Source organism: Xyrauchen texanus, chromosome 34 (genome assembly GCF_025860055.1).
Source record: "Xyrauchen texanus isolate HMW12.3.18 chromosome 34, RBS_HiC_50CHRs, whole genome shotgun sequence".
Classification (NCBI taxonomy): Eukaryota; Metazoa; Chordata; class Actinopteri; order Cypriniformes; family Catostomidae; genus Xyrauchen; species Xyrauchen texanus.
The window spans coordinates 23,849,847-23,876,140 of NC_068309.1; the positions used below are offsets into that span (position 1 = coordinate 23,849,847).

Sequence of the window (26,294 nt, forward strand, 5' to 3'; positions counted from 1 at the left end):
TCACAACTGTGTCTTTATATCTCGCAACTGTGACTTTAACTGTATATTTATATCTTGCAACTGACTATATCTCGCAACTGTGACTTTAACTCTGACTTTATATCTCGCAACTGTGACTTTAACTGTGACTTTATATCTCACAACTGTGACTATATCTTGCAACTGTGACTTTAACTGCGACTATATCTTGCAACTGTGACTATATCTCGCGACTGTGACTTTATATCTTGTGACTTTATAACTGTGACTTTAACTGTGACTTTATGTCTTGCAACTGTGACTATTTCTCGCAACTGTGACTTTAACTGTGACTATATCTTGCAACTGTGACTATTTCTCGCAACTGTGACTTTAACTGTGACTTTATGTCTTGCAACTGTGACTATTTCTCGCAACTGTGACTTTAACTGTGACTATATCTTGCAACTGTGACTATTTCTCGCAACTGTGACTTTAACTGTGACTATATCTTGCAACTGTGACTTTAACTGTGACTTTATTTCTCGCAACTGTGACTTTAACTGTGACTTTATATCTCACAACTGTGACTTTATTTCTCGCAACTGTGACTTTAACTGTGAATTTATATCTTGCAACTGTGACTATATCTCGCAACTGTGACTTTATATCTCACAATTTCGACTTCATTTCTCACAAATGTGACTTTATATCTCACAATTGTGACTATATCTCGCAACTGTGACTTTAAATCTTGCAACTGTGACTTTATATCTCACAACTGTATCTTTATATCTCGCAACTGTGACTTTAACTGTGACTATATCTTGCAAATGTGACTTTATTTCTCGCAACTGTGGCTTTATATCTCACAACTGTGTCTTTATAGCTCCCAACTGTGACTTTAACTGTGACTTTATTTCTCGCAACTGTGACTTTAACTGTGTATTTGTTTCTTGCAACTGTGACTATATCTCGCAACTGTGACTTTAACTGTGACTTTATATCTTGCAACTGTGACTTTAACTGTGACTATATCTCTCATCTGTGACTTTATATCTCACAATTTTAACTTTATATCTCGCAGTTGTGACTATCTCTCAACTGTGACATTATATCTCGCAACAGTGATTTTATATTCTCAGAACTGTGATTTTAACTGTCACTTTATATCTCGCAATTTTAACTTTATATCTCGCAGTAGTGACTCTCAACTGTGACTATATCTCGGAACTGTGACTTTAACTGTGACTTTATATCTCGCAACTGTGACTTTAACTGTGACTTTATATCTTAAAACTGTGACTTTATTTCTCGCAACTGTGACTTTAACTGTATATTTATATCTTGCAACTGTGACTATATCTCGCAACTGTGACTTTAATTGTGACTTTATATCTCGCAACTGTGACTTTAACTGTGACTTTATATATCGCAACTGTGACTTTATATCTTGCAACTGTGACTTTAACTGTGACTTTATATCTTGCAACTGTGACTATATCTCGCGACTGTGACTTTATATCTTGTGACTTTATAACTGTGACTTTAACTGTGACTATTTCTCGCAACTGTGACTTTAACTGTGACTATATCTTGCAACTGTGACTATTTCTCGCAACTGTGACTTTAACTGTGACTATATCTTGCAACTGTGACTTTAACTGTGACTTTATTTCTAGCAACTGTGACTTTAACTGTGACTATATCTTGCAACTGTGACTTTAACTGTGACTATATCTTGCAACTGTCACTTTATTTCTCGCAACTGTGACTTTAACTGTGACTATATCTTGCAACTGTGACTTTATTTCTCGCAACTGTGACTTTAACTGTGACTATATCTTGCAACTGTGACTTTTTATCTCTCAACATTGACTTTAACTGTGACTTTATATCTCACAACTGTATCTTTATATCTCACAACTGTGACTTTAACTGTGACTATATCTTGCAACTGTGACTTTAACTGTGGCTTTATATCTCACAACTGTGTCTTTATATCTCGCAACTGTGACTTTATTTCTTGCAACTGTGGCTTTATATCTCACAACTGTGTCTTTATATCTCGCAACTGTGACTTTAACTGTGAATTTATATCTCGCAACTGTGACTTTATATCTCACAACTGACTATATCTCGCAACTGTGACTTTATATCTCACAATTTCGACTTCATTTCTCACAATTGTGACTATATCTCGCAACTGTGACTTTAAATCTTGCAACTGTGACTTTATATCTCACAACTGTATCTTTATATCTCGCAACTGTGACTTTAACTGTGACTATATCTTGCAACTGTGACTTTATATCTCGCAACTGTGACTTTATAGCTCGCAACTGTGACTTTAACTGTGAATTTATATCTCGCAACTGTGACTTTATATCTTGCAACTGTGACTAACTGTGACTTTATATCTCACAACTGACTATATCTCGCAACTGTGACTTTATATCTCACAATTTCGACTTCATTTCTCACACGTGACTTTATATCTCACAATTGTGATTATATCTCGCAATTATGACTTTATATCTCGCAACTGTGTCTATATCTTGCAACTGAGACTTTATATCTCACAATTTCAACTTAATTTCTCACAAATGTGACTTTATATCTTGCAGTTCTGACTATTTTGCATTTCGACTATATATCACACAATTTTTACTTTATATATCACAATTGTGACTTTAATATCTCAATATTTCGATACTTTCTCACAATTTTGACTTCATATATATCACAACTGTGACTAAATTTTCCTATTTTACTTTAAAATCTCGCAATTTCGACTTTATATGTGAAAAATAATATCAGAATTGTGAGATATAAAGTCAGAATAGCCTATTTTTAATTTCCATCGCGGATCAAGGCACCATATTTGATCGTGTATGAAAATCGAGCTATCAAAGCTTTTTGTGCACTTTCAAGCTTACTCTTATCCTGTGAGTGTGCACTATACTGCCCTAGTTGGCAGAATACCCTGAATCCATTCACCCAAATAACTGATTCATGCATAAACACACATGCTACCGTCACTCATTAACATTGAGTGACACTGCCAGGATCTTCATTTTGTTGCCATCACGCCATGTAGGATCAGAAATGCCGCCTTCTATTTGGCTGTTTGGATTGTTGTCCCGCATAATACACTTCCGGTTCCGGTTAGCGATGGAGGTTACAAGCAGTATTGCGTTTCTGTCTTTCTCGCACCTTTTGGCATGACGAAGCCAAATTATATACAGGTTAAAACATGAATTATATTAATAATAAGTTGTTATTCGACTACGTCACAGAAATGTCAGCTAAGAGAACGAAAGATGTCTCGTATCGGAAGTTAAATGGCTGTGTAAGCTTAACGCTCTAGTTTTAGCTTGATGTCAACAACACAGGGAGCAATTATTATACTCTTATAAGCTAATTATTTATCCTTTTGGTTTTGTTAGTTAGGTTACTCTCTACAAGAAACATAAATCTATTTTCCATTTCATGCGTGTTTGGTGTAAGCGTTAGTGTTTGAAATATCAACGTTTGAGATGGACAGAGAGGAGTCTGACAGGCTGATAGAGAAAGCCAAACTGTGTCTGCGGTCAGGACGAAAAGAGAAAGCCCTGCAGTTGTTGTACGAGGCGCAGAGAATCTACCCCAGCGCCCGGGCGAGAGGTTTGTATGATGGCGTTGTTTCTTGATTGAGATATCAAGTGTGTTTTTGGTTGGTGTGCTGCCGGTGTTCTGATAGTCTGTACTATATGCATAACTATCAGATAGTGTGATATGGTGAGAGGCTGTACTAAGCCCTAACCTTGCCCCTAACCCCAACCTTAAAACTATGCGAATATAGCATTGGTAGCACATCCTGATTGGTAGCATATATTTTCAAGACACCGGTTGCAATTGAAAGTGCAGCGTCTGGATGTTGTGTGTTATATAATCTGTGCTTGAGTCCTCACAGCCGTTGGTTATTAAAAAAGGGGAACATTTTAAAGTTTTAAAAGTGTGATGCTTCTCATTGGTGGATTGTTTGATCTCAGTCATTGAAATCTGATCTTGTAAAACACGCCCCCTTGAATGTTGTGGGTTCAGTACGAGTTATGCCTCCTACACACTGTGGTACAGTTCAGAGGAAACATCAAATCTGGTGCTCCTGCCAATGTTCCACAAATTTTTCCTCCATTTCTTTGGTCCAATGAGACTTTCTTGATACTGTAGCCATGCTAGTTGAAGTTCTGTTGCAGTTACATCAGGACTCCTCCCACTGAAACTTCCCGTGCCCAGTTTCTTGCTCTCTCATTGGCTGTAGGTCAATGCTGCAGTTGTATTCAGTCAAAACATATTTCACATTGCACGATTTGGAATTGCAGACAGGTCCAGATATTTTACATCCTAGATATCTCGCTGACATGATAACGCGCGTTGGCGCTGCTCTCAGATCGCGTCGTTGATAGTTCATACATTGCGATCGTCAGTCACTGGAGCAAGCTCTGATTTGCCAACGATTTCAGGATTTTGTCGGCGATCTCCACAAAACTGTCAGCGAGCAAGAATCAGGCTTAAAATCATGTTGAGTAAACTCGGCATTAAAGTAACACCCGTTGTTAGTGGATTTACTAAATCTAAAATTCATTAAACCTTTGAGGAAAAAAAAAGGTTTTTTTTTTCCAATGTCAAAAACACAGTGTTAAAGAAATATTCGGTGTTCAATACACGTTAAGCTCAATCGACAGCAGTTGTGAAAATGTTGATTACCACAAAAACAATTTTTTGTCTCATCCCTCCTTTATAAAAAGAAGCAAAAATCTGGGATACAGTGAGGCACTTACAATGGAAGTCTAATTGCTTACATTTTCTGTGTAAACTTATACCCAGTTTTGCAACTTTGCTTCCATGACGACGTAAAGCAATCCTGATATACTGGTAATTTAGTATTCTGTTGTAAAAACAACGATTTAACGATTTCATGTTATAATCCAGTGGAATTCGATTCACCCAGTGACACATTTGCTCTTAATCGAGCAAGGCTTTTTTATAGAGCTTGAAGGGATGTTTCAAGCCTCTGGCACCCCACATGATATAATATTGGGAGGAGACTTTAATCTATTGATGGATTCAGTCCTTGATCATAGTGAAGCAAAAGTGTGTAATCCCCCTAGAGCAACATTGATGGTTCACATGATATTTGGATACTTTTGAACCCATCTGTTATGGACTATACATTTTTTTTCATCAGTCCATAAGATTTATTCTAGAATAGATTTTTTTATATATATATATATATATATATATATATATATATATATCCCTATAAGTCCCTCATTTCCTCTGTTGTGGACTGTTCAATTGGAAACATTTTAGTCTCAGATCATGCCCTGGTGAGATTAGAGGTGCTGCCACATACAGAGAAACAGAAATCATATAGTTGGCACCTTAATGTATCCCTTTTGCAAAATCCTGATTTCAAAAAATTTTAAAGACTGAAATCAATGTGTATATGGAAACCAATTGGTCCTCAGTATTTTATGTGGGCGTGGCTTGTTAGGCACTTAAAGTGCTAGTTCACCCAAAAATGAAAATTATCCCCATCCTAGCTGTATATGACTTTCTTTTTTCAGCCAAACACAAGCCATATAAAAAAATATCCTGGCTCGTTAAGCTTTATAATGGGCTTGAATGGTACCTTAGATTTTGAAGCCCAAAAAAGCACATCCATCCACCAAAAAAGAAATCCATACGGCTCCAGGGGGTTAATAAAGGCCTTCTGAAGCGAAGCGATGCGTTTTTGTAAGAAAAATATCCATATTTCTAACTTTATGAACTATAATCACTGACTTCCAGTAACGGCCGTCCGCACGTTCACGAGAGAGTAGAGTTGCGGAGTATGACATAGGCATAGATTAAGCTTCGGTAAGAAGTGACGAACGTGGAAGCGCAGAGGATAGAGGAAGCCCGTGAACGCATGTTCCGGCCATTACCAGAAGCCAGTGATTATAATTTATAAAGTTATAAATATGTATATATGAATACACCCGACAGGGTTGTCCCCTTTCCCCGTTATTTTTCTGTCTTCCCCTGGAACCATTAGCAGCCACTATAAGAAATCACCCCTGGATGATTTTCCAGGGGTGATGGTGGGAGGCATGGCGCATAAGCTTTTGCTTTACGCAGATTATATTTTATTATTCATATATACTAGATACATGCCTTGCCTCTACAGAATTATCAATTCTTTTTCTAAATGTTCGGGATACAGAGTTAATTGGTCTAAATCCAAAGCTTTGGTTCTGACAGCATACTGCCCAGTAATGGTTTTTCAACCGGACACTTCCAATGGCCCAAACAGGGCATTAAGTATTTGGGTATTTTATTCCCAGCAAATTTATGTGATTTAAACAGAGTTAATTTTGACCTGTCAATAAAAAGATTTTTGAGCTATGTGGGCAGGTGGGCCTCATTACATTTAACTATGATTGGGAAGGTTATTGTTATAAAAAATACTTGTATTCCTAAATGTAACTATTACAGTCTCTCCCCATTGAAGTTCCCCTCTTTTATTTTAAACAATTTGATATTATAGCTAAATCCTTTAGCTGGAATGGAAAATATCCTCGAATGCATTCTAAAAGATGCACAGGCCAATTGACGAAGGTGGGTTGGGTCTCCCCAAGATTTTGTTTTACTATTATGCTTTTGGCGTCAAGTGGAAGCATTGGTTGCTTCCACTTGAAAGAGCTCCTCCCTTTCTCTTTATTGAACAGGAGGTCCTTGCCCCTATCTTGTCATTACAATGTCTTTCTACCAAGCTACCTGGAAAAGTAAAGGCACATCCCGTTATCTCACACATGCAGTTAGTGTGGACAGAAGTTTCCCGCATGCTCAATTTGGACATTTACCTGAAAGTTGCCGCTAGTATTTGGTTAACCCTCTGGGGTAGATGGACGTGCCGGCACGTCCTGCTGGATATTTTCATTATTACACTACTTTCATTATTACTTTTATTTGTGTACATTCACAATAACAACAAAACCTTGTGCTTTTGTAAAACAAAGAAAATAAAAAGGGTGAGCAATCAGACGTCTTTCTCCACGAGCATATTTCTGAAACGCGTCACAAAAATGAAACGAAACTCCGCGAATACTTATCACACAAACATGAAACATGTCTAAAGAAAGCTTAAAATTTCTGCTTTTAAATAAAACAATTCAGATTTAAAACAAATATTCTCCTGCAATGTAATCTGTATGAAACAAAGCAATGTACAGTTTTTACGGGCTCAGCTAATTATAGCTAATGTGATCACACCCACCATTCGTGGCGCGCCATTTGTACTGATGTAATAATAATGATAATGTGCTGAGACAATCAAATCAAATGGTAAACGTCCCCGACAGTGAGGTTTGATATAAACACAATTCATTCACTTTACTGCGCGTTTGTATTTCAATGACTTAAAATTGTAGTTTTTTTCATAAACGTTATTTTCTCAAAAATACAAACCTGTTCATACATGTTGCTCACATATTATTTTAGCCCAGTTTGTGTTGAATGCAGTGTTATCAGACTTTGGCCATTAATATGTTTTTAAGCAACTGAAAAAAGCACAAATGTCAAGGCATGTCAAAACTTCTCCAGGGCCCAAAACACCCCTCACCCTAAATTGTGTATTAACAAGTCCCCCTTTTGCTGGACAGAATGAATTGAGAAGGAAGTTGCTACGCTGGGTGATCTGTATGAAAATGGAGCATTGAGTTCATTTGAAAATATTTTACAGTGATTTGGGATTCCCAGATATAAATTTTTCAGGTACTTACAGCTGTGCCATCTACTCTGTACAACCTTTGGGTGCAGGACGCTGCCCCCTAAAACAGCAGACACTCTTGAGATGGTGCTTGCTGTTTTAGAAAAGGTCAAGCTTCAGTTTAATATTATTGGGTAATTCAGAGTCTATGGGACGGGGGTTTAACATCTCTTAAGAAGTTAATTGAGAGAGTGAATTTAGTACTAGAAGATGGAGAATGAGTAAGATTTAAAAAAATGTCTAGTCTACGTCAGGTATGCAATGTCCGTCTCATTCAATTTAAGATACTGCATCGTTTTTATTGGACCCCCTCTAGACTGTAAAGGCTTCGCCTTAAAGACACACCTACTTGCTGGCGATGCCAGTTTGAGGATGGGGACATGGCCCGTGTTTTTGGTCCTGTGTTGAGATTCAAGAGTTTTGGCCAGGGGTTCAGAATTTTGTCTGTGAGGTTTTGGGCACTCAGATTTTATTTTGCCCCAGACTTTGTAATTTGGGTGATGGAGCGGGTATTAATATAATAAATAAACACGTAAAAAATTGGGCCCTTACTTGCGTGATGATTGGCAGGCAAGTGATTCTCAGGGGATGGAAATCAAGGGGAGCACCCTCATTTCATGAGTGGTGCACCGAGTTGGGCAGAATGGCGGCTTTTGAGGAGTTATCTTACAGACTACTGGGCAGGTTGGGTGATTATGGCAGGAAGTGGGGCACTTATTTGGCCTTCCTGGGGGAGGAGTAGTGGAGAGAGACAATTGGATAATTTCTGTAATTAATATGTAGAATCTTTTTTTCTTGGTTGGTTAATTTCTTTGTCTTTTTATGTCAGAGTCTTTTCTTTGAACTGCATGTTTATATGTGTGTCTGTTGTAATTTAATGTCTGGCCAATGGGACGTATGTTGGGTGATGGGGGGTATATGGATAAAAGTTAACTCTGTGTTTTCATGTGTTGTCTGTGTTAACTTTTAATTTTGGAATTAATAAAAATTGTTAATGACACAAAAAAAAAAAAACATCTCAAGACACCTGCATTCTGTTTTATTAGTTGCACTGGATCTAGCTTCTTTAACTCTTTCCCCGCCAAACATGGAATTTTCCGTGTGTTATGAAAAAACGCTTCCCCGCCAAACACAGAATTTTCCGGGTTTCCGTGTTTTAGGTGTTATACGGTAAGGAAGACCCCTAAGCATGTTTTGAAAGAGTACGCAACTCTTTGATCAAAGAAACAGACTGCAATCGTCTCAAACATGAAGAAGTGGAGTATTGAGAAGCTCAAAATATCAGACATAAACATGCCTTTTTATCAGCTTTTTGTCTGAAATGTTGTTTTTTGACAAAACCGACCTCTGTTCAAGTCGCAATAAAAAAAGAACAAATGAAGATAAAATAAAATAGTTTTTTTTGCCTGAAAGCAGAGGCTCAGATCTTTATTGTGATATATAGCATCTTCATATATTCATGGAAGAAAATATTCTGCGGGCCATTAAAATTTAGCGAAAATCGTCAAAAACCCTGGCGGTGGCTGGCAACTTTTTTTTAAAAACGCTGGCGGGGAAAGAGTTAAGCACAAAAACATGTTCTGACAAGTTTAAAAACATAAGAACCCTAATCCTATTTCTGCCTTTATATTTCTGTGCCCTGTTAGTACTAATTGATGCCATTGTGAAGAATGGTGGCACAACGCCCCCTGAAGAAGAGCGAACCTTCACGCCTCCACCCGGCTGGAGAAACTCTGATGATGACGGCCCCCCTCCACATCAGCGCCTCGGTACACAAGAGAGAAGAGAGGGGTCTAGCGATGACAAGAAGAGCTACTCAGAGGAGCAGCGGCAAGGTGTGCTCAGGTACTGTCAGTAAAACATACATAAACTCTGACTCTATATGGTGAAACTGCACACCTCCTGTTACAATCTAATCTGAGTACTCCCTAAACCTGTGCTCACCTCTGGTAGGATAAAGAAATGCAAAGACTTCTATGAGATTCTGGGGGTGCCGAAGGATGCTAGTGATGAAGACCTGAAGAAAGCCTACAGGAAGCTGGCTCTACGCTTCCACCCAGATAAGAACTGCGCCCCTGGAGCGACTGATGCTTTTAAAGGTACCTCACACAAATTGAGTGTTCTGACCACTGATTTTGTTACAGCTTATATGACGGTAGCTCTGATCTTAAAGGAATAGTTCATTCAAAAATAGAAATTCTGCCATTATTTACTCTTGAGTTGTGCCAAACCTGTATGACATTCTTTCTTCTGTGGAACAGAAAAGGAAGATCTTCTGCAGAATGAAAGGGTCATTCATTGAATGGGAAAAAATATACAATAAAAATGAATGACTGAAACTAGCATTCTTCCTAACATCTCCTTTAACCTCTCCTCCTTTTGCATGGAAAAGAGAACTTTCAGAACAACATGAGGGAGAGTGATTGATGACTGATTTTGGGTGAATTATCCCTTTAACTGACATTGGTTTTCTCAAATGCTGTCCCCTATGCAGCTATAGGCAATGCATATGCTGTGTTAAGCAACCCAGAAAAAAGGCAGCTGTACAATCAGTATGGGGACCAGGGCCCTGCAGAGACATCCAGTCATTCTTCATCCCAACCGCATCACACATATGGACACCACCGCACCTTCAACAGAGACTTTGAGGCAGACATCTCCCCAGAGGAGCTCTTCAACATCTTCTTTGGTGGCAGGTTTCCTACAGGTCAGGATTTCTGAATTTGGGCATTTCTAAAACTTTCTTGTTGAAAAGAATGGTTTACTTGGTTTTAATTCTCTGTGTTCAGCTCTTACATTTTTACAAGTACTAGTGGTTTTATAATACTGTAAATGCTAAAGTCCTTTTACAATGTGTCTGTAACATTTGCCAGCTTACCACATAATACAAATGCAAAGATTTCCATTTAAAACCTGTATTGTCTTTTAGGCAACATCCATGTGTACACCAACCGAGGAGCCTCTTACGCTCATTATTATCAGCCACGCAGACGCCGTACATACGAGAGACGGGAGGAAGAGGTAGAGGAGAGCCACAGTCAGGTGAGAAGATTCTACCTATTATATAGGGCTGAAACAATTAGTCGACATTATCGACAACGTCGACAATAAAACAAATTCAACAATTTTCATTGTCGAATAGTTGTTTGATCTCATTTAATGTAACATTAAACTGTAATGATGTCACGCTAGAGCAGCACTGCAGTTCGCGCAAGACTGAGGAGAAGAAGAATTACACCGCTCAGATGCACTCTAAACTTTCCAAACAGCTTCAGGTGATGTAGATCCCAAAGTATGAGGGGAATTATAAAAAAAAAACAAATAAGTAAATTCAGAAGCACTCTTGTTGTGGAATGAGTGGAGCTGGAGCTCTTTAAATGAAACACCCAGGTGTTAAATCTTAAATGCAGTTATATTTAATGCTTTATATCTTTATTAAATTCAAATAATACAGATGCAGATCATTTAAATAACTACAAACTCCGAAACTGGCATTTCTCTGTATGGTCAGTGCCTCTTCCATAAGTTGTTCAAATGTCCCGATCTAAGGGGGAGAGACTGGAAACCGCATCCGGTTGATGCACCCTCTGTCGCAGGCACGCTCATCCCTCGAGCATGCACGCTTAATGCAGCTAGATTATAACATGATGGCTCGCGACTTATTGAATCATAATATATGTCACTGCATTTCTTGTCGTGAAGAAAATTGGCAATACGCAGCTTTATTAATAAGAGGGAGTTTGCTTTTTTGTGAGTTAGAGATGGATTGAAGTGAACAGAAATTTGAGAGAGGTAGTCTTCACCCCATTATGCACTGCAACAAAATACGTTTTTGATTTGATTTTGTTTTGGCTTGTTTTCCAATATATATATTAATACTCATTTAAAGCAACATACATTTTCTTTAGCAGCTATATGGTAGAAGAAAAAAAATCTGAGAATGTTGAATATAATATAAAAAATGCATAATATTTTAAAATATCTAAAAATCCATAAAAAAAAAAAAAAATATGCATTCACCTGATTAGCAGCATATAAGATATTTAAACTTGGTTTTAGAGAATACATCTTGAATATAAGTATATTTTGTCTTAACTGCACTCGCAGAAGTATAACCAAATGAAAAAAATACACTTCTATACAAAATACACTTATATTTAAGATACATCCTCTTAAAGCAAGTCTAAATATCTTATATGTTGCTTCTCAACTAAATGTTTTTGTTTTTTTAGACAGTTATACATGGAAAACAAGAGAAAATACACTAGTGATGTCAAAACTGTTCTTCAGTACCAAGTTGATACTAAAATATAAAAGATGTCACGATACCAGTGTTTCTGCAGTACCAGTATTACAGGGCACAAACTCAATTTGGTCCCTGTGCACTGTCTGACTGACAAATGACTGCTTTCAAATGCTCACATGCTTATGAGCGCATGCTTTGTTACTCCTTTTACACTTAATTATTTAAATTAATATTGTGTTATGCCCTAGGGTGGCTATTATACTGTGTGATTTTTAAATACAGTCTTCATGTGCTGCGTGCTTCTGCACACACGTGATTGGCTGAAGCCTCCTATATACTGAAAACACAGATTGATCAAAACACCGTATTTTATGAGCTTCACATGCTGGGCTTGTTGTATTACATGACAGAAGAGAGTGTAGCATTTAATGTAAAGCACACAGCGCCTGCAGACTATATATTAATATAATTAAATCACAGCATTTTTGACTTTTAATAATCACACTGGACCAACAGTTTAACTGGAGGTGTGAAACTACCATAAAAAACACAGAATGGAAATTCGACATGTAAAAATAAAAGTGACTGGAGAATTTAAGGAATCGTGACAGAAATATATAACTACTGTATAGTACAATGTAGTATTTACTGTTGTAATAATTATATTATTCTTAGAAATTGTTATCAATGTTTTTGTTTATAATGTAATGCTCTATTGTGCAGCACTTTATTTGACAAAAATAATACCAATTTTGTGTTTTGGATTATGCTGTGAGGATCTTAATACTGAAGCACTTCATTAAGTTTAGTTTATTCATTCCTTTGATTAGACACTATTTTGATGATATAATTGATTAAACTTTAAAGCATAGGTGAATTTATAAAATAAAATAAAACTAAATTCATAGGGTACTACTTTAAAAACCTTGAAGCAATGTTCCCTTAGGCTAAAGGATTGTGTTCAATAACATATTACATATTTTGTTATTTTTACATTTTATTTATTAATTTTTTGTGGCATCAAAATTAGTATTGAGAATCATATAATGACTGCTATTGGTAAGGACTACTCAGGTTTTTGTATGATGACAACACTGTACTGTACACTAATTGCAGTATACAAAAGTGGCTGGAACATACCAATATTTTAAAATAACCCTCACCTTATTATCTTATTCTTAAATACAATATAATTAAATAAATACACAAGAACAAGAGATAAATGAGAATTAAAACACCAGCAAATAGGATGGATAAAACAATTGCAGAATAAAACCCCAATAAATATTGAAAATTGGTGAGTGTAACAAGAAACAAGTCATTTGAACACATTAAAATTCCATGATGGAATGAAGGAAAACAACCCCATATGCCATACGATTGTGTTCTGTGAGGAATAGACCAAAGTGTTAATTCACCTCTTTACCACTGAATCAAGTGTTCACACGAGAACGTCTTTGTTTGCATAAGTGCAGTGCACACAACAAACATTGGTTCTTGTGTGAATTGTCAGTTTTTTTTTTTATTTGAACGAGATTTGAGAAAAGGGCAGTAAGGGGTGCACGCCACACTTTGAGAACCACTGCAGTAAATAGTATTCTAGTTTTCCATTTTGAACTGCCCCATATTCTGTTTCTAACTTGATTATTGAAAACAGATCCACTGTCAGGGCATAAAATTTAATTGTTTTGACTTTTTCCTGGTTCATTTTGTTTAGAACAACTTCACAGCTCTCCTGCAGCTTCTGCCAGTACTGGTGCTCATTCTGATATCTGTATTTACTCAGCTGATGGCCACCAACCCTCCCTACAGCCTCTTCTACAAACCGTGAGTCACCCCACACCTGCTGACATCATGTATATGTGATATTTACCTTTAAACAAGAATGCATCAGTGACAGTACATTATAGACTCTCTGCTATCATGCTTAAACATGCTTCCCTCTTGTATGATATCTGGCTCATAGGTCCATGGGGTTGGTGGTGTCCAGGGAAACCCAGCACATGGGTGTGATGTACTATGTGGATAAGAGTTTTGAGAAAGAGTACCGCGGTGCTGCCCTAGAGGAGCTGGAGAAGACCATTGAGAGTGATTATATTGACCACCTACAGAACAGCTGCTGGAAAGAGAAGCAACAGAGTAAGACTTCCCACTAGAGTTTGAACAGTAGTGGATTTTGCCATTACCGATTACTAAAGTGGTGGAAAAGGCCAATAACGATTAATTGGCAAATTGTTTCAAAAATTGATATATAAAATAAAAACATCTTTCCTTAGTCTTCCCTTATTGTGACAGGCACAGACATATGGATGCTACAAGAGTCCAAAATGAGTAATATCCCAGATATGTTTTTTTTTTTTTTAATCCCAATAATAACCAGAAAAGAAATGAAGATTTAATTTATAACGCAGAACTTTTAACTATAAACTACCTGAAACACACTGGGGACTCTTATTTTGAATTGACGAGACTTGGCTCCGTTACATTGCTCTAGGGTTAAATAGGCTATTTACCAAATTAAGCTTTTTATTACCTATATATATTAACCAGGTGAAGGGTTTTGTGTGTGTATAAATATACTCTGATGAGCCAAAACATTATGACCACTCAAAGGTTAAGTGAATAATGTTGATCGTCTCCTAGCAAAGCCACATATCAAGGTCTAGGTAGATTAGATGGTAAGCAAACAATCAGTTCTCATAGTCAACATGTTGAATGCAGGAGAAATGGGCAGGAGTAAATACCTGAGCGACTTTGACAAGGGCCAAATTGTAGTGGCTGGTACCTACAGACAGTGGTCCGAGGAGAGGCAAACAACAAACCGATGACAGGGTGTACGAAGGCTACACTGTCTGGTCTATGCTGACAGAAGGTCTACTGGAGGAATGTGTTACAACACACTGTGCATAGCACCCTGCTGCGTATGGGGCTGCTTAGCTGCAGACCGGTCAGAGTGCCCAAGATGACACTGTCCACCGTCGAAAGCACCAACAATGGGCACGTGAGCATCGGAACTGGGCCTTTGAGCAGTGGAAGAAGGTCGCCTGGTCCGATGAGTCCTTTTTTCTTTAACATCACATGGACGACCGTGTACTTGTGCGCCATTTAACTGGGGAAGTGATGGCTCCAGGATGGACTGTGAGATGACCACAAGCCGGTGAAGGGAGTGTGATGCACTGGGATATGTTCTGCTGGGAAACCCTGGGTCCGGCCATTCATATGGATGTCAGTTTGACATGTGCAACCTACCTAAACATCACTACACAGCAGGATAGTGCACCCTGCCACACTGCACACATTGTTTGGGAATGGTTTGATGAACATGATGAAGAGTTCAAGGTGTTGCCTTGGCCTCCAAATTCCCTCGATCCGATTGAGCATCTATGGAATGTCCCTGACCAACAAGTCCGATCCATGGTGGCTCCACCTCGCAACTTACAGGACTTAAAGGATCTGCTGCTAATATCTTGGTGCCAGATACCACAGAACACTTTCAGGGGTCCATGCCTCGGGATCAGAGCTGTTTTGGCGGCATGCGGAGGATCGACAGTATTTTAGGCCGGTGGTCATAATATTTTGGCTCATTGGTGTAGTCACTGAGCACTTTATTAGGAACAATATACTATTACTGGGGAGAGACTCCCTTTACACTCGGCCTCAATTGTGGCATGGATTCCATAAGAAGTTGGAATTATTTATTTGAGATTCTGGTCCAAGTTGACATAATTGCATCACGCAATTTCTGCAAATTTATCAGCTGCACATTCATGTTGCGAATCTCCCCTCCTACCACATCCCAAATATGTTATATTGGATTCGGTTCCAGTGACTGGGAAGGCCACTGAAGAACAGTGTACTCATCGTCATGTTCATGAAACCAGTTTGAGTCGACTTCTTATTTGTGACATGGTGCATTATCATGCTGTAAGTGTCCATTAGAAGATTGGTATATTGAGGCCATGAAGGTATGCACATGGTCAGCATAAATGCTCAAGTAGGCTGTGGCATTCAAGCAATGATTGATTTGAATTAACAGGCCCAAAGTGTGACAAAAACACATTTCCCACCATTAAACCACTACCAGCCTGGACTGTTGACAAGGAAGGTTGGGATTCATGCTGTTTGTGCCAAATTCTGACTCTACCATCTGTGTGCCTCAGGAGAAATAGAGATTCATCAGACCAGGCTACTTTTCTCCATTCTTCAACTGTCCAGTTTTGCTGAGCCTGTGCCCACTGCAACCTCAGCTTTCTGTTCTTAGCTGACAGAAGTGAATCCCAACGTGGTCTTCTACTGTTGTAGCCCATCCGCCTCAAGGTTTGACGTGTTGTGCATTCTGAGATACTATTCTGCTCACTACAATCATACAGAGTGGTAATCTGAGTTACTGCAGACTTTGTCATCTCGAACCAGTCTGACCATTCTCCATTGACCTTTCTCATCAACAAAGCATTTCTGTCCACAGAACTGCCGCTAACTGAATGTTTGGTTTTTTTTTGGCACCATTCTGAGTGAACTCTAGAGACTGTTTTGTGTGAAAGTCCCAGGAGATCAGCTGTTACAGAAATACTCAAACCAGCCTGTCTGGCACCAACAATCATGCCATGGTCGAAATCACTGAGATCAAATTTTTTCCCCATTTAGATTGATGTGAACATTAACTGAAGCTCCTGACCTATATCTGCTTGATTTTATACATTGCACTGCTGCCACACAATTGGCTGATCAGATAATCGCATGAATAAGTAGGTGTACAAGTGTTCCTAATAAAGTGCTCAATGAGTGTGTATATAGGGTTTCCGTTAGCCAGTAAATACCGGTTTTGACCATTAAAATGTCCTTATATCTGACAAATTCAAACATGGTCAGACACATTGTCCAGTAAAAATATTATCATAAAGCGTCAGCTACTTCTTTAATTGATGCCACAAATGCACAGTGTAACACCATCCCAATGATTACAGCGCTTCGCTGCCACAGAGGTTTAAACTTACCCGATGCTTGTTGAGTTCTAGTCCACAACTAGAGCAGGTTTTATACAGCACACTGGCAAAAGCAGCCTGCGTTATTCCCGTCTCACATGCCCGCAGTAAGAAGCTTCTTATTTCAGAAAAATTAAATTAAATGGCCTTGCATTGTCATCTTCTTGGGTAATCTTTTTGCTATGAAAAATCTGAGGTAAATAGTCATGAAAATTAGCCAAGGTGAAAACGTATTTGACATAACTAGGGATGGCTGGTATGACCGTAATCTTACATAAAAATATAAGTAATTTAATATATCATGATAATGAGATAAATGTATATCACGAAGTATAGTAATTTTTTTTAACAAAGTACATTTTATTTATATATTAAATAACCATATTGTAATGTCTATTTTTTGGATAATTCAATTAGAGAATTAAATACATCCTCTTGTATAATTTTCTCTTTATTTGGAACTTGACAATAATCAAAGTAAAAAAAACACTCAACTTGGATTTAAATCATTACCATAATGCTAAATTTCATATTGTCACATTTCTTTCTGATATGTTGTTGACCTTAATATTATTAAAAACTTTCCTCAAGAACTTCAAGATCTTCCCAAAGCAATGGAACAAAGAAAATAATAGGCTACAAATGTATAAAATAGGCCTATAAAAAAAAACACTTCTTGCAGAAAATAAATATCAAATAATTCTAAACACTTTTTGCAAAAACATAAATGAGCAAAATAATGCAAAGCGTATCTTTTGCCTTTTATAATATTCTATTGTGTGCTTCATTTTGAAAAGGTAAAATAGATTGAATCCACAAAGATGTCACCTGTTTTAATAGCTAAGATTCAATTTCATGACTTGTTTGGGAGTCGTCCCTTTCTGTGAAGATTTGAATATTCTGTGAAGGTTTTCCCTGGTAAAAAGTGATTAAGTAGCATGAGTGAACCTGCTCTTGCTTTCCTGTAAATTTAGGGAAGCCTGCTGGACTCGCCCACACTTGCGTGATCCAGAGAAAGCGCACGCGATACTCGCATGAAACACAGATGCGTGTCTAGGGCTGTGCGACATTTTATTTATGTCGCACAGCCCTAGACACGATTTTTGCTCCAGGTGAATTTATTTTTTATTACTAGACACTAATTCCATGACAGTCGCTTTTTTTTTCATTAGAAAAGAAACTATAAAGAGCAAACGTTTGCTGTTTTGTGTCATTATTAAATCACATAGTATGTATAGTCCTTTGCGTTATGGAGCAAAATAAACCAAAATGAAATGACCTTTTTTGTGAAAATGAATTGCTTTTTTTTTTCTTCTTTATATATGAATAATGGCTTAATTAACCATGAAGGTTTGAATAACATTCTCCTAGTTAGAACTGGATCGTTAGTTCAGTGGTTTGTCACGCTAGTATATAACTCAGCGACCCGGTTTCAAATCCTGGCTTATTGAGTGCAATTGTATCTTTGCTGCAGGTTATGATGCCCTTTTAATAGGTATACTATAAAAATGTCAACTGAATCTGACAGCCAGTAATCACAGTATAAACTACTGAATTTTCTGAGAATGGCTGAATTACTGAAAAGAAAATTATGTACTACGCTGTTGTAGCATATTTAGGGAAGGAATTAGCATATTTGTAGTGAATGAAAGTTCGCTAACTGGTTAGTTTGGCAGTGTTGTGTTATGCTATTAGCTTAGCTGTACTGTGTTTACAATATGGCGTCAGCAGGTTGTGCATGCGCTGTAGATTGCCCCGGAAGAGTTTCTTTAGGACTTCCCGTGAACTTTCCTCGCCATAGCAACCAACACCAGTTTTATGATGATATGGGTCAACACTAATTAAATCAGTTTCATCGATGCCTATGTACGTAAGCACGTTCCACAATGCACAAACAAACAGTAATCAGTTAAAGTGGCCAGATTCTCACACCAATATATGTAGTGAAGTTGTTATGATAAATGTTCACTGCACAAGTTAAAGTGTCATGTACATTACCATTATTTGTAAAGGAAACCGTATGTGTGAGCTAGGACTTAAATTAAACTGTCTTATTTCTGCATTACCATCTGTAAGGTAATTTATAATGGAATCAGTCACGTTTGACAACTGTTATAATTTAGATAAATGACAAATAGCTAGATTATTTGTCTGAATGAATTCTCCACCGTTAAATTCGTAATATAAAGTCTCATTGCTTCAGCTCACAATTGCTTCTACTGCAGGGAATTAGCTTTAATGAGAGAGTTATGATTAATTCTCTTATTGGAGTAATATTATTCTCATGGCTTACTGACAATAATATTACACATATAGGTATAGCTTTAAAGCTAAATCTTTTAGAAACGGGGATGAATTTATTTATCAAAATATACCACAGTCAACATATCATTAAAAGGGAAACGAATAATTAATCATAACTCATTATAATTAATTATGAACATTTGGATCAGTTAATAGAATCAACTTGAGGAAACTGAATTATCATTACAATCAATTTATCTTTTCATCCAGCGAACACTCAGTATTGATTGTCTATCAATTCTCAGAAAGGATATTTTTCATGGCCTCACAAATATAACTCTTCCTTAACATGGAGTTGAGATCAAATCGTTAAATTTACATTGATTTATAAGCAGACCAGAATCAGCTCGCAAGAATGTACACAAAAGTTTATTCAACTAAAATACGAACACATAACTAATCTAAACAAAATCATACACACAAGTTACATGGGAAAGGGGAAAATAAAATTGAACCAGAACAGAATAACAGAATAGGAGTTATGAAAAGAGTCATTTTGAACATCTGAGAGAACCATCAAGCTCTTAATTTAAAAAGCACCTTTTGTTACAAAGGGGTTTTCCTCTTATACTAAACATAGGTTCAGTTAGCTACTGGTATGATACTTGAAATTGCCTTGGCTGTTGAGAGAGCCCGGATGCAGTCGCAGGAGAATGTCTTGATGGTTCCTCAAGTTGATGGTGTTCAAGTTGCAATCGATTTCTTCTGTGTTGAATGAAGAAATTAGGAGGAACTCTGGTGTTCATTGACTCTATGGTCCAGGTAGTTGCACATGGCTTGAGGTGTTGAGGCCTGCAACCTCATGACCAGCAGGAGAGGGTCAGGGGAAAGAGAGTGAGTAAGAGGCGGAACGTGTCTTTTTAACTCCTGGTGGAGGTACCTCCTCTCAAGTCTGACTTGACCAATGAGAAAGGTGCAATTTCCAAGTGGGAAATGTTCCTTTGTTTGGAAGCTGACTCATTTGCATGATTGGGGGTAAGCTGTTAATGTGTGCCCCTTTATGCTCTGATTAATATAGCAAGCATTCAATGCATGCTATCAGAATTATATACAGTATCTCACAAAAGTGAGTACACCCCTCACATTTTTTGTAAATATCTTAGACAACACTGAAGATATGACACTTTGCTACAATGTAAAGTAGTGAGTGTACAGCTTGTATAACAGTGTAAATTTGCTGTCCCCTCAAAATAACTCAACACACAGCCATTAATGTCTAAACCTTTTGCAACAAATGTGAGTACACCCCTAAGTGAAAATGTCCAAATAGGGCCCAAAGCGTCAATAAGTTGTGTGGCCACCATTATTTTCCAGCACTGCTTTTAACCCTCTTGGGCATGGAGTTCACCAGAGCTTCACAGGTTGCCACTGGAGTCCTCTTCCACTCCTCCATGATGACATCACGGAGCTGGTGGATGTTAGAGACCTTGTGCTCCTCCACCTTCCGTTTGAGGATGCCACACAGGCTCAATAGGGTTTAGGTCTGGAGACATGCTTGGCCAGTCCATCACCTTCACCCTCAGCTTCTTTAGCAAGGCAGTGAAGTCTTGGAGGTGTGTTTGGGGTCATTGTCATGCTGGAATACTGCCCTGCGGCCCAGTCTCCGAAGGGAGGGGATCATGCTCTGCTTCAGTATGTCACAGTACATGATGGCATTCATTGTTCCCTCAATGAACTGTAGCTCCCCAGCGCCGGCAGCACTCATGCAGCCCCAGACCATGACACTCCCACCACCATGCTTGACTGTAGGCAAGACACACTTGTCTTTGTACTCCTCACCTGGTTTCCGCCACACACGCTTGACACCATCTGAACCAAATAAGTTTATCTTGGTCTCATCAGACCACAGGACATGGTTCCATTAATCCCTGTCCTTAGTCTGCTTGTCTTCAGCAAACAGTTTTTGGGCCTTCTTGTGCATCAACTTTAGAAGAGGCTTCCTTTTGGGACGACAGCCATGCAGATCAATTTGATGCAGTGTGCGGCATATGGTCTGAGCACTGACAGGCTGACCCCCAACCCTTCAACCTCTGCAGCACTCATACGTATTTCCCAAAGACAACCTCTGGATATGACGCTGAGCACGTGCACACAACTTCTTTGGTCGACCATGGCGAGGCCTGTTCTGAGTGGAACCTGTCATGTTAAACCGCAGTATGGTGTTGGCCACCGTGCTGCAGCTCAGTGTCAGGGTCTTGGCAGTCTTCCAGTGACCAGTTTGAGGGAGTGTGAGAGCGATGACATCAAATTTATCACACCTGCTCCCCATTCACACCTGAGACCTTGTAACACTAACGAGTCACATGACACCGGGGAGGGAAAATGGCTAATTGGTTCCAATTTGGAAATTTTCATTTAGGGGTGTACTCACTTTTGTTGCCAGCGGTTTAGACATTAATAGCTGTGTGTTGAGTTATTTTGAGGGGACAGCAAATTTACACTGTTTTACAAGCTGTACACTCACTAATTTACATTGTAGCAAAGTGTTATTTCTTCAGTGTTGTCACATGAAAAGATATTATCAAATATTTACAAAAATATGAGGGGTGTACTCACTTTTGTGAGATACTGTATATACCACTTTGCAGTGTGTCACACAAGGATTCATTTGATAGGAAACATGGCAGAAATAATTGTACATTTTCTGGTAGTTCTGTCATAAGTCATGCAGAAAACAGTATACAGTACAAAGCACTTTACAAGACAGTAATGATCCTATACACAATGTCCTGGGGATATACATGTTCATTTCTAGTTTGTTTATAATTTAATGGCAAGGCAAGTTTATGTATATAGCACATTTCATACACTATGGTAATTCAAAGTGCTTTACATAGAAGAGATTAAAATAAGAACAGTCTGACACACAGTGGCACAGTGCTCATTCAGTAAATGCACAGCTAAACAGATGTGTTTTGAGTCTGGATTTGAATGTGACTACAGTAGGAGCACATCTGATCTCTTCTGGAAGCTGGTTCCAGCTGCGGCTGGCATAATAGCTAAAAGCAGACTCTCCTTGCTTAGAGTGAACACTTGGTATTTCTAGCTGATGTGATCCTAATGATCTGAGTGATCTGTTGGGTTTATATTCAGCGAGCATATCTGCAATATATTGAGGTCCTAGCCCATTGAGTGATATATATACTAGTAATAATACTTTAAAATCAATCCTAAATGTAACTGGGAGCCAGTGTATAGACCTGAGGACTGTTGTGATATGTTCATATTTTCTGGTTCTGCTCAGAATCCTGGCAGCAGCGTTCTGTATGTGCTGCAACTGTCTTATGGTGTTTTTGGGAAGGCCAGTGAGGAGTCCATTACAATAATCCACCCTGCTGGTGATGAAAGCATGCACAAGTTTCTCTAGGTCGTGACTGGAAACAAAGCATCTTGACTGAAACTAAGGTCTGACTCTAGGGACACACCAAGATTCCTCACTTGATTTTTTGTTGTTTGACCCCTAGCGTCAAGGTATGCATTCACCTTGAGAACTTCATCTTTGTTTCCAAATGCAATGACTTCAGTTTTGTCTTTGTTTAACTGAAGAAAGTTTTGGCACATCCAACTGTTTACTTCATCAATGCATTGGCACAGGGAGTCAATGGGGCCGTAATCGTTAGGTGATAGGGCTAAGTAGATCTGTGTGTCGTCTGCATAGCTGTGGTAAGCAGTTTGGTTCTTTCTCATTATTTGGCTCATTGGGAGCATATACAGGTTGAACAGGAGTGGCGCAAGAATTGAGCCTTGAGGGACTCTGCATGTCATGGATGTCCACTCAGACTAATGGTCTCCTATACTCACATAATAACCTCTCCCTTCTAATGAAGAAAAGTCTGTTGTTCTGGGCTTTGAGTCCATTTCTTATGGGGGAAAGATTGCTCTGGAATGCAGTTAGTCTCCCCCACTTGGGGGTCCACTAGTTGCTGGACCTTGCAAAGACAGTGGAAAAGCTTGATAATGATTAGTGGGGGAGCAGACATAACTGAGTCGGCTCGGGCCTACTTGGACCTTTGCTTGTTACATTCTTGAGATATCTGTTGGCTTATTCATTAAATAGTCAATAATTGTGTGTCTGATTGGTCCAGATGCTACACTCTATAGTTTACAGGCTTTTTTTAAATTGTCAAACAATTTATTTAAGATAACATTTTAAGATGTTGCCAAACACACAAACTCATTGTTTCTGAAGAACTTTCTCATGCTTTCTCAGAGTATCATTTAGCATTGGTCAGTTTGGCCTTTGTACATGCTCTCCAGTCTCCACACAAAAACAAAATTGCACTTCTGAAAGATCTTTTGGCAGTGTCATGTGTAATCATAAATATAAGACATTGTCATGCACAGAACCTTTGAAAAGTAAAGGATATTATTATATCAATTTAATTAAATTGACAGATGTTTACTGGGGAATTGAACACGGGTCTATTTGTACGGTTACGATCAGGCTACCGCCAGACCAACTGATTTTTCTATTTTTAGCAAGCAATCATTTTCTTAAACTTATAAAACTATTATAAAAAATGTTATTATATTATAAGTATAATTTTTTTTAAAAGAGTTCCACTTACGATGTACTGCTCTGACAAGTGTAATCACCAGTTCCCATTCAAATAAATGTCCCACGTTAACATGGGAATTTTTTTTTTAGAGGCCGCTGTTATATTGTAGAATCAAGCTGTTCTAACTGTTGAATCTTTCACTCCCGGCCACAGAGAAATATGGAGGAATAAAACAAAAATGTTTCTGAGACTATTCGATTTTTGCTGAGAACCGATAGTTACAAAAGTTACAGAAAGCAAATAACTCTTTCTTTACAAGACAAATTTATCAACTTTTGTGTAATGTGTCCCCATATAAATCCCTGTCAGTCATAAATGCATGACATGAACCTTCAGTGGGGGAACCTAAAAATATGTCAAACCAAGTGGCACCTGCAAAAAAGGTACTAGACTTTTTATCAGACTTCAATTTTCTAAGACATTATTGCGGTGATTTTTAGTGGGAATTTGAGGTCAGTTCTCAAATTCACACAGGTGTGCTAGCAGAGTAGGTGTAGTTCATTTCATTCATTATGGGATATCGGATACATTCAACAATCAGAAAGTGTCCAAATACATTTAGTCTTAATTTTGGAACAGTACATTATTGTTACTATTATATTTACAAAAATATTTATTTTAAATTTCTTTCTAATAAATGCCACTTTGATATTTTATTTCATGTTTTTTTTTTTCATGTGATTGATAACTTTATCTCATGCAATGACATTCACTCATTTTTAAGTGTGACTTAAGTGTCCAAATACTGTTTAAGGTCACTGTATGTACAATACATCAATCCTGCCATTAAGTGAAGACTTAAAGCAAAATCAATGCATTTTTTGAATATAGTGAATGTTTTATCTGCTTGTACTTTTAGTCCTCCTGTTTTGGACAACATGCCTTACTGAAGCTCTGTATTTGCTGTTTTGTGTTTCAGAATCGGATCTAACTAACCTGGGGCAGCTGTACCGAGATGAGCGCCTGAAACAGAAGGCAGAAACCATGAAACTGGATCACTGTGAAAAGCTGCAAAGCTTCATGGGTCGGCAAAGAGGAGACTGAGGTGGCATCACCCTCCTAGACAGCATGGTCAATTTAATGAGTTTTTAGTATCAGTTAAATATATTTCAATTTACTCGGGTGGGGCACCTTTTTGGGACGAGAAAGAAAGAACAAAGGAAAAAAAGAGACTTGTTATAGCGGTAGCCCAAGTTGATTTTCTTGTGAGCGTTTGTGCCTTTCATCCCTGTTAATGGGGTGGAATCTGAAGGCTCACACAGCTGCAATCTTACAAGTAACTGATTCAGCTGTGATGCCCAGCCTCCACACAGTGGGTGGGTGAGGTACAGTGTGTGGGAAAGTATAATTGTTGAACAGCAGACATTTTTTTTCCTTACATTAAGGAGCACCAGCTCCAGGGTGGCAGACGATATTAATGCTAGTTATTGTTGTTCACACTCCCAGTTTGTTAGTTGCCCGAGTGCTTCAAGCTTTATTGTTAATAGTAATAACTTATTTAACTTTTTTTTTTTTTTCTGAATTTGTGCTGTGAATTACATTTGACAGAATGATTAAACTTTTAGTAGGACAAAAGTGTAATTTTTGAAGGAAACACTAAACAAATTGTTCTTAAAAACGGGGATTTAAACCACTGCACAGAATTTAAATAATCTAATTTAGTAGCAAAAATAACCTTTAATCAGTTTTTTGGTCATTTGTTACAATGCTGTATATTTTGAACATTAAAAGGTATTAGGCAACCAACTGTGTTTTTAAGCAATGTTAAGACTTATTTTGTGAATAGGGAAGATTGTTTGGTGCACTGACAAACTTGCTAAAATCATTACCTCAGTGTTATTCATAGGCAGAATTTGATTTATATTATGGCACTTGTTTGACAATTAGTCTTATGCTTTTGTGTATTGCATGAAAGGATTCCATGAGATCCATCCATGACCGTTCTTCCTAGAGTTAAAGATGTTACCTCTGCAGCTTACGTAATATCAGTAATTATAACTAGGCAAATAAACGTAACTAGTGTCCAATTACTAGAACTAGTATTAATGTTTTCCCTCATGGCACTGAACACTAGTCATGATGCTCTAAATATGACAACACAAAATTTTGGAATGAGATTGAAGATTGAGATGTTCTTAAGTGTTACAGAAGTTGTCTTGATCCGAGATGTGATGAGAAAGAATGCTGGATGTGATGTGGGGAGTCCGTAGCAGTTGTGGTATTGTAATGTTGTTTCCATGCTGTACCCAAACAAGTTGGAAGTTTTGTTTGGAATGAGTGCAATTTTGTGTCGCTTAAATAAAACATTAATCAAACACTTGTTCTCATATGATTCACTATATGATTTTTGTTTTAAAGGTCAGTGATTCTCTATCACATTGGGCTTCAGTGCCAGGGTCTCCAAGAGCCTGAAAAATGAATGGACATTTTTTTAATCTTATAAATCATTT

At 37.9% G+C, this 26,294-nt stretch overlaps 1 protein-coding gene across 1 annotated transcript; it reads left to right on the plus strand.

Moving 5' to 3' along the window:
• Positions 1–3,130: 3,130 nt before the first annotated feature.
• On the plus strand, positions 3,131–26,159 carry dnajc18 (DnaJ (Hsp40) homolog, subfamily C, member 18). Its single transcript, XM_052104229.1, has 8 exons — positions 3,131–3,624; positions 9,400–9,598; positions 9,707–9,852; positions 10,248–10,460; positions 10,683–10,795; positions 13,717–13,826; positions 13,966–14,138; positions 24,764–26,159. Exons 1-8 carry the CDS (start codon positions 3,498–3,500, stop codon positions 24,886–24,888), a joined length of 1,206 nt encoding a protein of 401 aa, XP_051960189.1. The 5' UTR covers positions 3,131–3,497; the 3' UTR covers positions 24,889–26,159.
• Positions 26,160–26,294: the final 135 nt, after the last annotated feature.